The sequence below is a fragment of the Chelonoidis abingdonii genome, chromosome 8 (assembly GCF_003597395.2).
Source record: "Chelonoidis abingdonii isolate Lonesome George chromosome 8, CheloAbing_2.0, whole genome shotgun sequence".
NCBI classification, from domain to species: Eukaryota; Metazoa; Chordata; order Testudines; family Testudinidae; genus Chelonoidis; species Chelonoidis abingdonii.
The window spans coordinates 101977043-101993381 of NC_133776.1; the positions used below are offsets into that span (position 1 = coordinate 101977043).

At 46.7% G+C, this 16339-nt stretch overlaps 1 protein-coding gene across 1 annotated transcript in view; it reads left to right on the plus strand.

The window, feature by feature from the left end:
• Positions 1-16339, plus strand: part of GPC3 (glypican 3) — a 278345-nt gene that overhangs the window by 165217 nt on the left and 96789 nt on the right. Inside the window, exon 5 of the mRNA XM_075068898.1 lies at positions 10721-10841. Coding sequence (XP_074924999.1) covers positions 10721-10841 — 121 coding nt within the window. The remainder of the gene's footprint in view (positions 1-10720; positions 10842-16339) is intronic.

Sequence of the window (16339 nt, forward strand, 5' to 3'; positions counted from 1 at the left end):
TAACTTCACTTGTCCGTGTGCTAGGCTGATACTCATTTGTAATTTTCCCCCAGACCTGGCTTTCAGCTTTTTACAAGAAATACTGAACCTTGGAGTCAGCTTCCGGATGTTAGTCATTTATCAGCTGGTAGCCATCCTAAGCAGCTAACTACTGGGAGAGCTGAGAAAAGAAAGTCCTGACCTGTGGCGTCCACGTACTTAGAATGCAAAAATTCTATCACCTCAGATTTATATTTCTCTCTGTTTTCCTGGTTTTTTGATGCTGCAACCTAGATGCAATGTTTCCCTGCTCAGATACTCATGAGTGAAGTGTACAGCAGGCTGGACAAGAATAGACTTTCCTTCTTCATTGTAGTTAACCTGCTCCATGTACCAGAGTTGGACTGGAGCCAGCAGAGACACATTCATAACTGCTACATTGCTAAAGGAGTCCTGATACTATGGAGAAAATTGTCTAGGTTCAGGTTTTCCGATTACTTGAGCCTTATCCACGTTAGGGACAATTCGTTACAAGAGTCCTACTCTTGCTAACCAGGGTTTGGCACCACCATGTTGTGTGATGGACACTTGACCGAATTACCATACTTAGTGATGGATATTGTTGAGAGATTATGTCATTCAGTCATTCAATTTTTTGAAAAAATGATCATGGACCTCAAAATATTTACCACGGACATGGTGCCGACCCCTGTTGCTAGCACTGGTGCATCCATACAGATAAAGTTTCTCTGCCTGGACACGTTTTTAATTCCATGCCAGTTAAAGCTGCTCAAAGCTGTTCTAATCAAAGTGGTATTTAAAAAGGTGGCCATTCAAAGCCGCTGAGGGGATTGAGCTATTACACAGAGTGCTGGGGAGCTGTGGGCAGGTGATTCCGTTCCTGGGGTGTGATACATTTATTTATCACATCCATGTATTCGGTATGCGTGAGCACATTTGTCAGTGGTTATAGATAATTTCTATAGGATTTGAGGCTGCTGTAGTAGCCACGCCTCTAATAGGGTGTCTTAGCAGAAGGGGCCTCTAGGCATTTGTCCAGTGTGACCCTCTGCATTGTGGCAGGATTTACTGATTATTCTTAACCCATTTTAATGTAGGTGTATCTAGTCCAGCAACGAACAGCATGTGAGCTTGTTCAAGTGCCTTGCTCCTGAGGGTAACATTTATCCTACAGTCTAACCTAAACTGGCCCTTCTGCTCCTTAAAGCTCTTCACTTCTCGTCCTCTTGGTTAGTACTAGCTCTGTCCTGTTTATAATATTGCTTTATGTGTTCGCAGACCACTGTCCTGTCCCTCCTTCTCACAGGCTGCATATGCCCAGTGCCTTTATTCTTCCCAATGACGCTCATTTCCCAAATCATTTGTCAAATTTTCCATTTCTCTCCTCTTAACTTCCTCCAGTTTGATTGAACACCACACTCCCTTTTTGGCCTAATTATGGCTTAGCAGGGTGGACTGTTTGTCTTGCTTTTCCCTCTGGTGCTCCCATTAGTGCAATGTGACATCACTTTTGTGCTTTTCACAAGTACATCACGTGGTTGACCCCATATTCATTACTACCGTAGATCCTTGGGAGCAGCAGGGAGAGGGATGTTTGCAGGATGGGGTGCCAGGAAGCCCTGAGTTCTAACCCCCGCTCGCATATTAGCTCTACTGGGTATTGCCTAAAATGAGTTAATAAATACATGGATGAAAACTCATCTGCTATGAGTCATACCACTGCTGAAGTCAAAGTTGCTATGCTTATTTACATCAGCCGAGGAGCTGACCCAACATTTACCTACTCACAGGAATGCTTTTAGGATTAATAAATTGCTGTGTAGATGACAAGCGTTGTCGATGATAAGAATTTAGTGTTCCTATTGACTGACTCATCCCATTTTGCATATTGGATTATTCTTTCCATTGTGACCCACTTTGTATTTCCCTTTATTGAATCTGATTTTATAGACTTCAGTTTATTTCTCTTATTTATCAAGATCGTACTGTCCAGATCCGAAAATAATTTGTTCTCCTTCCTAACTTGGTATCCTATGAATTTGTTTAGCAGGTTGTCATCCTGATGGCCCCTTTCCTTGTCTTATTTTAGTAACATCAGCTGATGCAGCGCTATCAGGAAGTACATGCATGTTGCAAAGATGTGCAGTCTTCGAAAGAAGTTGATTTTCTAATCAGATGCCCTGGGCATGACTGTCTTCAACTGTACAGTTGCTACAGAGTAGGGGAAAATATGCTGGAAGTATTAAGAAAAAAGAAATGCGGAACAAAACACTCGTTTAAGGTATATTAAAATGTGTTAGACACTGATGGGAAGCACATCCTTCACAGAAAAGGGCCCTTCACTGCGCACTTGCCAGCCTGTGAGAAGTGTTGCTGTGTTTTATAGAGTAACGTTCTAATTTAAGGTTTTTATACAGAGTGTCAAGATTTCACAGCATTTAATTTTTAAAGCCTATTAAATGTTCAGATTCTTAAAGTTTAATAATCTTCTTATACTGGTATATTCCTTTAAAGCTCCTCTGAATAGCACGTCAGACACATTTATCCTTTGCAAAACTTTTAAGCAAATTATGCAAGTATTATCATTTCAAAGCTGTACAAGACAAATTCTACATTAACCTAAGTTATCTGTGTGTCTCTTAATCCTCACTCCTTTTATACCATATCCAAATTAACATATTCCTAGCACCCCACTAAACTATCCTGATTTCACTTCCTGCAGGGGAAAGTTTCAAGTTTCCTTTTTATTACCAATATATTCAGGGTTTTTTAATTGTACAAATAATGAACAATAAAAGCACAGCAGGATGCCAGAGAGAAAATGTGTGTATTGTAACAAGGATGACTCCATGCCAATAATGAACCTTCAACTCACGAAGAGGACAGTTATTTCTGGCAATGTTACAGAATATCAGGCACAGTGGAGTCCCATAAAGGAAGGGGATTTTATAACTTTTTAGATACATAAAGCAAAGTTTCCTAGCATATGTAAGCTTTAATTAGGCAAATGTAGTGGGTTGTTCAGTGATTGTTCCCAGTATGGAGACCATGGGTCTCTCTCTAGATACATTAAACATACCTGTTGATCCAAAGGCCAACCAAAACTTCCATCATTAGTATGTCTCTAACGTTGTTGAACTAAAGTTAAACAAAGTGATAAGGAGTTTGTACCATCTCCAGTGTTGCCAACTCTCATGATTTTATTGTGAATCTTGCCATATTTGGTGGGAGTGTTTTGTTTAAAGCCCCCGTGCCTGGAGTCAGGCTATTATCTGAGAATCTCAGCTCTTATTTAAAACAGCGTCAGGAGAGCTTACCAGCCAGATGTGATTGACTGGCAGTGCCTGGCAGGGGCGGTGCACACCCCTTGGTGGTCCTGTTGCGACAGTCAGTCAGTGGGGCCGTACGTCTGAAAGGAGAGCATTCGTTCGGTTGCCCAGGTCCCTGCAAGAGGCTGTTGGTGTGGCTGATTGGGACTCAGGGCAGTTAAGGTTACCAAGCAAAATAGAAAAGACCCCCTTCCAGTTTTGCTCGAGGTCTGGCAATACTGTATCCCACAGGAGAAGGTGAGCACTTCATAGATTCTGGGCCAGGCCCCCAGCTGGTATAAATCGACAGCGCTCCATTGGCTAGAAGAGGTCCTGCAATGCAGAGCACCTTTTGATATTGCAGAACTGATGTCTCAGGATCCATTCCTTTGGGTCCTCTTTCCTTAAAAGCCTTGCCTACATGTGGGGCAGTCGGATTCTGTTGCATTTGGTGTCCCCCGGCAGTACCAAGAAACGAACGTTCATTGAGGAGCATCAAAATGAAGAAATCAAATATACCAGACAGGACATTCTGCTCCCTTCTAGCCAGCTTAAAATGTGTGGCTGCATTAAAATAAATACTTTGTAGCCAGGAGGCAGGCATAAATTAATTGGCGTTTGAATGAAACCGTTACTTTCCTCTTTCATGTATAATACTTTACATTTGACTTTTCTGTAAATCATACATTGCACTTCAGTAATTTATCTCCACACTGAGCACAGCTGAGCTGGCTCCAGCTGTCTCTCTGCATTTCAGTGCTAAAGCAGATTCGGTGAGAAAGAAAAACACGCCACTACATTTATTGTCATACATTTAAAAAACATTTTGTTGTCTGGACTCCGATGAAATGAAAACCTGGAGGTAAAACTTGCTGGGACCCACTGGTTAAAGCTAATGGAGCTGGAGTGCAAAAACATTTTCAAAGGTGAGAGTTTTGGATGGATGCGGGGGTTGGGGCAAACCCCTTATTTGAGTTTAACACCAAATATTTATGACTTACGAATGAAAGCTTGATATGTAACCCGTGCAAGGCTTTAGCTTGGTAATGTTTTTATCATGTGATTATCTTTAATTATCTTTAGTGACAGCCATGTATCAGCACGCTTTACAACAATGTGACATTTCTTCTTTTGGGATTATCTCATGACAAACAGTAGCTCCAAGGGGAAATATGGGAGGGAAACCCGGGTTACTTTGCTGAATGACATCCTACTACAGGGTACCACATCAATAAAGGAGGGATCTTTGGTTTTGTGCTGCCTATGAAGTGGAGGCCGGGCACATGCTCCTGTTATAGCATTGGTGCCTCAAAAGGCAGGGCCCCAGTCAGAGCTCGGAGGACTTTAATAATTTATGCCAGATAGCAGTATAATAGTCTGTGCCGACAGCGTTCTTAGAGCACGGGATCTGAATCAGGGATTGTTAGTGCTCGTGTATGGAACAGAGGCATCTGCAAAACAGCTCAGGTTCAGTGAAGATGCCTACACTCTACAGAGCTAATTTGGAAATGTTTTGCATCTGTCACTAGGTGCCTTTCTGCATCTGTCTTGCCTTCATCCCTTTGTCAGTTCGGCCTGGAGACTTCCCATTGCTCTCACTCGAGGCAATGCAGGAACAACCTGGCCCTCTTTGGCCCTAGTTCAGAAAGGCACTTAAGCACATGCCAAATGCTGTCCCTGCTCCGCAAAACACTTTATTCTTAGACAATAAATTTGCTGTAAATCTATAAGGTGAGGTCATGCAGTCCCTGCTTGTGCAGTACCATGGCCACTGTCATGCTAATTAATGCTCAATACACTCACTTGCTGAGATGAATGGAAAGACAAAAAAGGCAGTTACTGGCAGGATTCTTCTAAGTCCCAGAACACTGGGAAAACTAGGGTGTGTTTGCTGTTGGTTTGCCTATTCTTTTATTTTCAGTGAGTATGGTTGCGGGGCTGGCTTTGGGACCCAGTAAGCCCTCTAGCCGTTGCTGGCTGTCAATCTTGGGAGACCAGGCTGCAGGGATGGTGCCCGCTGCCCTTTCCAGGCAAGTGAGGATTTCAGGACTGTTTTTCCTCCTTCCCTTACTGAAGCTAAGTTTCAAACCCTTTTGGCTCACACACGATCTTTGAGAGTGCACAGAAAAGATGCCCAGGCTCCCTTCATACAGTCCTGCCACTCTTTAGGTGCAGCCAGGCTTCCGGAAAGCCATGACCCCTATCCTGTGACACTGATGGGGCTCTGCCATTGACCTTCCCTCCAGCTGAACTGAGAGAATGAAAGCCCTGGCTCCGCAGTCCAGCCCTGTTCAGCAAAGCATGCTAATCATCCTGGGTAAGATTTTCAAAAGCACCGAGTGACTTAGGAACCCAAGTGTCATTTTCAAAAGTGACATAGGAGTTTGGCACTTAACCACCATTTGTGCCTTTGAAAATCTCTCCCTGAGGATCACTGAAAGTCAGTGGGACTTTTGGAAATCTTACCCGAGGTGCTTAAAGTTAAGCATGCATTTAAGTACTTTGCTGAATAGGGATGGAGTGAAACATGCTTAAATGCTCTTACAGCAATGCTTTTACAGTCCCACACTTGCAAAACTATGCGGTCCCACCAGGCTGTGCTTGTTTCCCGGGCCCAAAATCGGCATTCAGTGGCTAGAACCTGCCCCATTACAAGCAGGATCTCCAAAGAGCAGGGGCCCACGGTTTGAGATAATTCTATGTCCATGTCCTTATCACTCTTGTCGCCGTGCTGCCGTAGCCGCCGCCTCCTCCTCGCCTGGCTTTGCAGGTCCCGGTTCAGCATAGACTGCAGGAGAATGCGCGAGGTGTTTAGAACGTTCACGATTGCGGTATTGATCTGAGCAGGGTCCATGCTTGCTGTGCTATGGCGTTTGCACAGTTCACCCAGGAAAAAAGGTGCGAAATGGTTGTCTGCTGCTTTCACGAAGGGAGGGGTGAGGCTGTACCCAGAACCACTCACGACAATGATTTTTGCCCAATGAGGCACTGGGCTCTCAACCCAGAATTCCAAGGGGCGGGGAGACTGCAGAAACTATGGGATAGCTACGGGATAGCTACCCACAGTGCAACGCTCCAGAAATCGACGCTAGCCTCGGACCACGGACGCACACCGTCGAATTAATGTGGTTAGTGTGGCCACGTGCACTTGACTTTATAAAATCTGTTTTACAAAACTGGTTTATGTAAAATCAGAATAATCCCATAGTGTAGACATACCCTGTGTCACTGTCTGCCTGGGGGACCTGACTCCATCCCTAGGCCAATGAAATGCATTTGGGATGTCTGTTTTCTTTGTGTTAATGATATTGTCAGCTTCAGAATAGCAGGAGATGCACTTTGAGCCTCACAGCTCCGATTGTCAGAGTCCACAATTCCCGTCAGCTCCAAAGGCAGAGATTGGGCTCCCTGAAAATCAGGCCTTGCATCCGGTGGGATATGTGGGCTTTATAAACGATTCCTGGATTCATAGGTTAAGGTCAGAAGGGACCATTTGATCATCTACTCTGACCTCCTGTCTCCCACCGGCCTCTGTATTGAGCCCAATAATTGTGAGTGAAGAGGTGACTCAGCCTCTGTCGTCGTGCCTTTCCTCCTTTGCTTTCCTGTCGCCACGTCCTTTTGCATAAAAGCTGGGAGTTTGTCCCCTGACAAGGTGTGTTCCCTTTTCCCAGGCTGAAGTCTCGTGAGCTGGAGTGTAATAGCAGGGCAGGTCTGGGTGCTCGTGAGCAAATCAGCCCTCTTTAGGTTTAGTTCTGTGCCTGTGAATTCATTGCTTGGGAGAAGGAAAGGCTGCATTGCCTACCCATGGATTGAAAGCCTTGTGCATCTGGGTACAGCCCAGGTAGCAGTATAGTTTTAGGGAGAACCCCCAAAGGGGAACCTCCCGGAGTTTCCACCCAACATTCAGGTCCTCTTTCATGGGTTTTCCTGTGCAGGAGGGTAGCGTGGCCATTAGGGTTTGTCTACATTGCATCGTAAACCTGGGTCTGTGGGACCTCAGCTTGTGGACTGTGTTCCCAAGCCCATGTTTGAGCATCCTCACTGCATTGCAAAACTCAGGTTTTACAATTGTGGCACCCACAACTGTGCTAATGTCCATTCTGTGGGACACTGCGCAGACTGTCTGACTCAGGTCTGCATCTTGAGCTGTGTCCACACTGCAAAATATAGGGTTTGGATCTGAGTCTCCGTGCGACTCGGGCTATGACTCCCCCCTTCAGCAGGGTCCTAGGACCCGGATCCTGAGTGCTCACTGACCCAAGTCAGACTGATTTGTGTGTGGATGGAAGGGGTGCTTGGGCTCAGTCCTTAGTGTGCAATGAAGACACATTCTTTGTCTCATTGGTAGCCTTTGACTCCAACCCTGTCTCTGATGGAGTTAACCAGGGCCACTCACTGTGCTTCCCATGTTCTCTCCATTCACTGAACATTCGCCACTGGACATTATGTCCCCCGGCCCTACCACATCTACGGTTCTCCGTCATCTATGACATACTAGAGTGCAGAGATTCTGGTCTTCCAATCCTTGCCCAGACAAAACTCCCATTGACTTCAGCGTGAGTTTTGCCTGCTCGGGGATTACAAGAGCTGTTTATTTGCATGGGTTCCTTTGATTTAGGTATGCTCTAAACGGGGGGTCAGTTCTGCTCTTGTTGAACCCAGGAGTTAAATCTCACTGAAACTCCACAACACTTTTCAGCAACGTACTTTAATGTTCTGTCTCTGCATTTTAAAATTAGCTTCACATAATGATAGCAAAGGTGGCAATTTTGTAGGCATCTAAAAAGTCAGGCCTTTACACGTTCATGTTGCTAACATAGTTGATAGTTTTATAGAAGTGTTGGCTTGGTTTAGTTGTGTTCTGTGATTGTGTGAAAAAATAACAGTTCTAGCACCTCAGTCCTGCAGATATTTATGCATATGTGTAAAGTTAGGCACAGATCTTGCAGGAACAAGTGTTTGAGTGTAATAATTAAATGGTTTTATGCGTGTAGTAATGTGTCTTTCCACAAGATGGTGCTCTGAGAATATTGATTCTGATGTAGTGTGTGTTTGTTGAAAGCCAGCTAATTATTTAGAAACGTTGGTTATTTCAACCTCAGTGGAAATCATGAGCTCAGTCCAACAAAGCATTTCAGCACATGCTTAACTTTCAGCAGGCAAGTAGCTCCTGATCATGTGCTTAAGTGCTGTGCTGTGCTGCAGCAGTGCCTATTATTTTGTGTAAGTATCTGTATTTGGTACTTTCCGCCAAAGCTCATGGTGATTATCCTGCTGCAAGACTTTTCAAAATATAAGTGGAGGTTTGTGTGTTTAACGTTAAATGTTGACTCCCACATGAATCGTGCACAAGTTAATTTTTTTATAAAAGCTGTTCAAGAAAGATGCACGATGTTTTAATTGTACTTTGGGTAACACCCCGGTACAAATGTGGCAATTCAGAGTGCTACAAGAGAGATTAAATGTATAGGCAGGGTGGCCTTGAGGTGAAGGCACTTGACTGGGACTCAGGAGATCTACTCTGGCTCTTTACAGACGCCTTTGGCCAAGTTACATAGGGCCTGACTGAAGGCCACTTAACAACGTGCTTCACTGTTAGCACGAGCTTCAAGGCAAGCGGTGATTAAGTGATTTCCAGAATAATGATTGATTTTAAAATAGAGTGGAAGTACGTTCTTGGATTGTGACCTTGCTCTCTCTGCCTCTGTTCCCCATCTGTAAAATGGAAACAGTTGTCTTGTTTGCCTGGCCTTTTTCTGCCTTGTCTGTTTAGGCTCTGAGCTGTTCGGCGTGATAGCGCTTTGGGGTGCGTCGACACTGAAGCTGGGAGTGAGCTTCCCTGCCCGGGTATCCAGACATGCACTGGCTCTGCTCAAGCTAAAGTGCTTAGAAATAGCAGTGTGGCTGTGCCACCTGAGGGGCTGGGCGGGCTGCAGCCAGCCTTTGCCGCAACCTCCATGCTTCTGTTTTTAGCTCGAGTAGAGCTAGAGCGTGCCTGTCTGCCCCGGCGGGAAGAAACACTGCTATGTCTCTGCACAGCTGCTGCCATCGTGGGGCCCTGACCTCAGCTGAGGACTCTCACGTAACACTATGGTGTGACAGATCTCATGTAAATCAAACGCAGGCAGTTCTGAACAGCACTTGCCCTGAAACCTGGCCCTGGTTGTATTTGAAAAGCTGCTAATATTTCAGGCTTTGGGGCTCATTTCCTAGTGCAGTGGTGTAAATCTGCAGGAACGCCAGTGGCCCTGGGGAGAACTGAGCACAGATTGTGGATGTCATGCTGTTAACTTGGCCAAACCCAAATTCTGGGTCCCTTTTCTGAAGTCGCCTCCCCTCCTCCTCCTGTCACTCACTGCCGCACATCCCACACGCTCCCTGTCGTGAAGGCCTGTGAACCTGGTGTCATCTTGGACGCCATTCCCTTCACATCCGGCTGGTGTCCAAATCTTGCTGCTACTTCCTCCATACTATTCCCAACCCCTGACCTTTCCTTTCCATCCACACAGCTGAACTTCCCAGGCCTTCCCCGCCTCCCACCCCGACTGCCGCAGCATCCTTCTCCCTGGGCTCCCGACACTCACATCGCCCTCTGCAACCTGCACAGCATGCAGCTGCTCTGACCACCGCCCCTGCACCTGCTGCTACCCCTGCTATGAATTCTCCACTGCCTGGTTCCCCCTCTCCACTGCATCTGAGCTTCTTGTGATTGCCTTGCAGGTCCTACCGAACGCCACCCTTCTCTGCCCTGTGCTGGCCTCGAATCCCCTTCCCACCCGCTGTGCCTTGCCAGGGCTGCTACCCCATGGGGGTGTGTGTTTGCTTCTCCTGCAGCTGTCTCCTGGCTTTCTTACACCCTGACCCCACCTAGCCTCCTTTAAATCCCCCCTGAAGTCCCACTTCCACTGCAAAGTCTACGAGACATGAGCTGACTCCTCCATTCGTCCCTGGGAACCCGTTAGCCAGGGAACCATTGCTGTGGAGGGAGGGGGCTGGGTCACTGGGGTGGACTCTGGGAGCAGATGGGCCACAAGGGGATGAATTGTAGAGTGGGAATTTTTTTCACGTTTAATTTAGCTCAGCACCACAGCAGACTTGGACTTACATTAGACACCTGGCGGTTGTCACACAGCTCGCCTGCCTTGTGTGTCGTATCTTCCCTGACCTTGGGCTGTTTGTCCTCACCTTTTTGTTCTTGTGTTTATGTAGCACCTGGCGCCGTGGGGTCCAGACTGTGGTCATAGGTGCTGTGTTGGAGAAATAATAACATCCTGTGCTTCTCAGGGCAGGGACTGTGTCTTCCTCTGTGACGGGAAGGCAGCTAGCATGCTGTGGTCTAAGCAATAAATAATTCTGATTGCTGAGTCCAGTCCATCACCCCATGCTGTCTTCTGTGTTCACTTGCGCAGGTACAGTCACCAGGCGGCGAGGAATGGTGGGAAAGCTCAAGCTGGCACCCATGAGATGAAAACTAAGGGTCCCGAGCCAGTGATCAGCCAGCTCATCGACAAACTGAAACACATCAACCAGGTGGGTGTGAGGGCAGGAGTGGGGATTGCTCCGAAGGGGGGTTCCCAAATCCGCCCTGCTTTGCTCAATTAGATACATTCCTTAGATTTTATTGTCATGTTCCAGTCAAATGACAGTGAAGGAGTCACATGACATCAGTGGTGAGTGTGGGACCCAGGGCCATGACAGACGCATGACCCAATCAGTACCCCTTATGGTCCTGATTGGAACTCGGTGCAGTCTCGAGGGGGGGTGCACTCATAGAGACCCCTGAGCACTGTCTCTTGTCCCAGGGAACTCGACCCAGCTCCCTGCACCAGGCACTGCAACCTGGGGACACTGACCACCCACAGCAGCACCACAACCCTAATCCAAGCCCAGTGGAGAGGGAGGGCTGGGCGAGGGGTGGGGGTTGGGAGTGAGCTGCCCTCCACAGCAGTGTCTCCTGTGCCATAGGGCTGGGCCCAGCTCCCTGCTCGGGGCCTGGCACGTGGAGTTGCAGTGCTACTCAGGGTTGGCCCGGCCACCCTTCTGTGATGACATGGTGGGCTGGGATGAAGGTTGGGGTGCTGGGCGGAGGGTAGTTGGTGCCCCCTCAGCAGGGCAAGGATGAGGCAGACAGCAGTGGTGTGTGCCCATTGAATGGGGAGGCTGTATCCATCACCCTCTCGGGACAGGTCTGTGCTGGCTCCCATGTCAGGTACAGTAGCCTGGCCTGCACTAACCTTTGCCAGCAGGCAGTGGCCACCAACTGGGGATAGCTGGTGCACAGCGTGCTCGGGCCACGCCCCTTCCTGCCTCGTATGCTGGGTCTGACAGAGAAAACGGCACAGGAGCTGACATCAGCTGCGAGCGACCCCATGCTGGGTGAAACTCATAGCCAGCTAGCTCCGGCTCCTCAGTGGGGACATGCGGGGACCAGAATGCCCCCCGCTGGATCTGGCCCTGTGTCTCTGTTTCTCCTGCTAGGCTGGTGTCAGTTCTCTAGAGCAAACCCCACCATGCTCTACACATTTGGCTGCTGTTCTGTGTTGTACGGATGAGGCTTGTGAAGATGATTGTTATTCTTTGTCCGGGGCAGCCAGTCTGCAGAATCTGTTCCTGCATAGAAGCCATGCTGTCAAACACTGCAGCTGCATCTCTGATGTTGATGTGATGACTGACACATCAACGTAAGGACCATGCTAAGACTGGAGTAGCAAAACAGTCATCAGATCTCAAGCTTCATGTCACAGACTGATCACTGCAAGGGCCAGGAAGGAATTTTCTTGCCTTGCCCAATTTTCCTGGTGCATTATGGGAAGTTTTCATGTGCACCTGGAGTGTTGGGTATTAGCCTCGATGGAGGCAGTTTACCAGGCATGACCGGCCCCGGTCTGAGCTGATGTTTCCACTCTAGATATTCTTCATGTGACCATTTAAATCAGGATTGCACCGATAGAAGAAATATGGTTGTCTTCTCTCTTGCTTCCATTTGCTCTGCCTTCAGTTAGTGCAGTGTTTCTCAAACTGGGGTTGCTGCTTCTGTAGGGAAAGCCCCTGGCAGGCTGGGCCAGGCCGGTTTGTTTACTGGCCCCGTCCGCAGGTCCGGCCGATTGTGGCTCCCACTGGCCGCGGTTCGCTGCTTCGGGTCAATGGGAGCTGCTGGAAGTGGCAGCCAGTAAGTCCTTCAGCCCACGCCGCTTCCAGCAGCTCCCATTGGCCCAGAGCAGCGATCCGCGGCCAGTGGGAGCTGCGATCGGCTGGACCTGCGGACGAGGCAGGTAAACAAACCGGCCCGGCCCAGCAGGGGCTTTCCGTACACAAGCGGCGACCCCAGTTTGAGAAACACCGAGTTAGCAGGATGAGAAACACGTGGGCTGGGCACCACCATCACAAGTCCCTGGCCCAGCAGCTCAGGATTAGGACCTAGGCTGGCTTTCTTTAAAATGACCACTTAACTTCCCTGGGTTCTCTTTCCTGGTGGTGTGGTTTCTTGGCTTCTTGCCTTCCCCAGACCAGCAGAGCTCCTGTCCAACCATGGACTCTGCTCTCATTCCTGTAACACTAGTGTGGAGTGACATGTGGGTGCATTTAAATGCAGCCCTTGGGGGCTTAAGCCTTTGCCGTTTCTGGGCACAGAGTGTTTTTGGGCCTTGTGGGTTGAACTATCCAAGTAATAATAATGTGCCCTGTAATATGGCTGTTCCCAAATTAGCCTGAGAGCAGAGTCTATGCAGGGAGATCTTTCTTGTGAGCTTTCTTCATAAGCTTTCAAACACAAACAGGTTTAAAAAAGGCTCAGTGAGGCTAAAACAAAACCACACTTTCAAGGCTGGCCTTGCTCTGTCGAAAGTTCCTTGCTGAGTTGGTTTGTTGATGACCTCTTCTTTTCTGCTCCAGTGAACACCAGGGAACTGTGTTCCTAGCATTCCCTGGTTTGAGGCTTTAAGTCCCCAAGACACACCTCTGTTACCTCCTGTGTGGGTGTAAGTAGCAGGCAGTTTTGCACAGGAATTAACTCTTTCTGTGCTCATGTGAAGGTGAGCCATATACACCCTGACACAGAGTAGCAGAACTCCTGTTGGGGCACACAGACCCAGTTTTTCTTTACATTCATGCATGCCAGCTTGCAATACTTTACAATACAGGGTAACAGGTCTGGCTTATTAAAAGGAGAAAAAGGCATAATCAGCTCCCTATTAAACTTGGAAGAAGGCAGGTTTCAGCCTGCTGCTGCTGGTGGTGGTATTTCGCTATTCACAGTGAGAAAGCCACACTGAACAAAACATGCTCATTAGTGTACTTGAAATGTCTGACATAAAATGGTTGGGAAATGCTGGCTGCCAGATTGGGTCAAGTCAGGTCTTTTGCTGGTCAGTTCAGGTTGCAGGGAGGCTAAGATTCATGGACTAGGAGACGAACGGTAGATTTGTCAGTTGAACTGAACTGTGTCGTGGTGAAGCCACAGTGTAGATAGTTTGAAAAATCCAAACCAAATAAAATAACTCCCAAATTTTTCAGTTTTGAAACTGAAAAAAAGAAATTGAGAAAAATGACATGTGGAAAGACCAGCGGTGAGGTAATCACAGGGCAGCCACTTACCAGTGCTAAAACCAGGCCAGTAGATGGCAACCAAAGTCTGCAGCTTTACCACTATCCACTTCAGTTCAACTGCGTTTTTTTAACACATGTAAATACACAGAGTGGACAGAGTGGGAACATCTTGAACAATCAAAGGCCTTTGTGAAAACGTTTACTTTTGGGGAAAGGCCATTTGTCACTGGAAAAGAGTTCAGAAGAAAACATTTTGAAAGCAAAAGATAATACCTGAGAGCTGCTTATGAACCAGCTATTCATGCCAAATACATTAAGCCAAGGTAAATGGCTCGGATCCTGGTAAAGGAAGTTTGGATCTTTCTTAGACTTGAGATTTTGGGGATTGAATCTCACAATTGTGCTTAGTTCCTTGGCCCAGGAAAGTTTCTCTATCTTGTTCACACCTGCACTGACAATGGGCTCCCAAAGAGGAGATGTGAAAAGCAGCAATTCTGGTTGGGTCAGCAGTCATGTTGTAGAATGCAGTGTGGACTCTCAAATTGGAAGAGAGGCAAAAAGTAGCTCATCTGGAGAGCATCTTTTAAAGGAGGTTTCTTCAGGCTTTCAGTGTCTGTTGAAGAAGAGGGGCAATGAGAACTGCTTTTCAGCTATAAGCTCTTCGTGCTCAGGTGTCTGAAATGCATTCTCTGTAGGGATCCAGTAAATAGCAACAGCATCTATCAAATGGCTCCCAGTCTATCGTTTTGATCAGAGGAGATGCAGCTCTGAGCCCAGAGACATATGTACACTCTGTTTCTAGTTAGTTGAGTTCCAAAACATTTTCCTTAACTCTTGGATGTTGCTAATAGATGTAATTTATGTTTTATGATGTTTTAGCCAGTATTTATTATAGGCTGTTCATGCTCTAAAAATGCATACTTTTCCAAAAGGATGACAAAGCTTCAGAATTTTCTGGAGCTTGTTCAGGTTTGGTGAATAAATTGTATAGTTTTGTCACTCATTAACCAATCAGTCTTCATCTGAATCTAAATACATGCACTCATAGCCAATAAAGCACCTCTCCCCTACCCCCAATTTGTGTTCCGTGTTGTAGAACTTGCATGCTTTTCAAGCAATCATGTGGACCTCATTTGTACACTAGAATGGAATACCCAGAGGTTGAAAAGAAAGCAGCAGAAGGGGAAATGAAAAGCTCTGTCTGAATTTATTAGGTTTGGTTTAATGGTCTTTAAAAAATAAAACACACAGCAGTCTGAGTAAGTTTAACGTCTCAGGTCAGATCTTTTTGGAGTGAGTGACATTTTCTGCAGCATGATTCCTGATAATAAGACTGACACGCTAAGCTGTTTTATGTTTCTTTTTAATGTGTGATTTGTGGGTGGCTCTGTGTATTGTGGGTTGGTGGGTAAACTGGTATCTTATCATCATCATGTTGGTACTGGGATTTTTTAGATTCCTTTGCCTTTAGACCACGTTGTGATTTGAGTTGCTTTCATTCTGTGCCCAGAAGCATGGATGGCTCATACATAACATTAGCGTTATCACATGTGGGAAGTCAGGGATCTCTTTCATGGAAGTGAGTTTTAATTGATCCCAATATTTATTTCTCAGAGCTTCCCTCTGAGGTGGAGCACTCCTGCTGTTCCCATTTTGCAGTTGGGGAACAGCAGCATAGAGAGCCTGGGACCGCTCAGAGAGTCTCTGGCAGAGTAGGAACTTGAATGCAGGCATCCCAAGTCCTAGGTTAGTGTCTTAACCACTGGACCAGTCATAAGCCCCCTTTCTGGTGGGACTGTCTCCAGGAAGAGGAGCATTATTTTGAACCAGTACTTGGTGAAAATTGGAACAAAACCTCCAAAAGGAAAATAAGTGGACAAGATCTGTCATTAGAAAATTGAGAGGCCTGGAAACATATTTTAAATTTCCAGACACTGGAGTGCAGGGCTCATTTAAAATATTTAAAATATATTGTAGCTTGACAGATCTTTGGTTTGCACATCAAACGATCTGTAATTTATTACACTGTGTAGGGACTGTTTTTATCATATTGCATATTCTTTAGCCAGAAATATAACAACCATCTAAGCTCCTGAAAAAACCCATTTGGGAATCACTGTCCAGGCAATAGGCTTTCACAAACCCTGGGAAATTAACTTTGATTGATTCCCTAGGATATAAAGAGACTGTGATTTCTAGGAGTATGCTTCTTTTACAACCTTCGTGTCTTTTTTCTCATGTCCAGTTTAAGGCCCTGATCCTCCAGTCAGGTCCAGGTATTGGGCCTTCTAGGCAGGGGGAAAGTAACTTACAGTACTTACCGGTACTGCTGGAGTCCTGAGGGGGCGTGGCCTCATACGGAAGAGGCGTGGCCTCTCAAAATTTAAAGTCCCTGAGGCACCAGCTGCAGCTGGGAGACCCAGGGCCTTTAAATCAACCAGGGGTTACCAGCTGAAGAGGTGGCTGGGAGGCCCCTGGAGCTC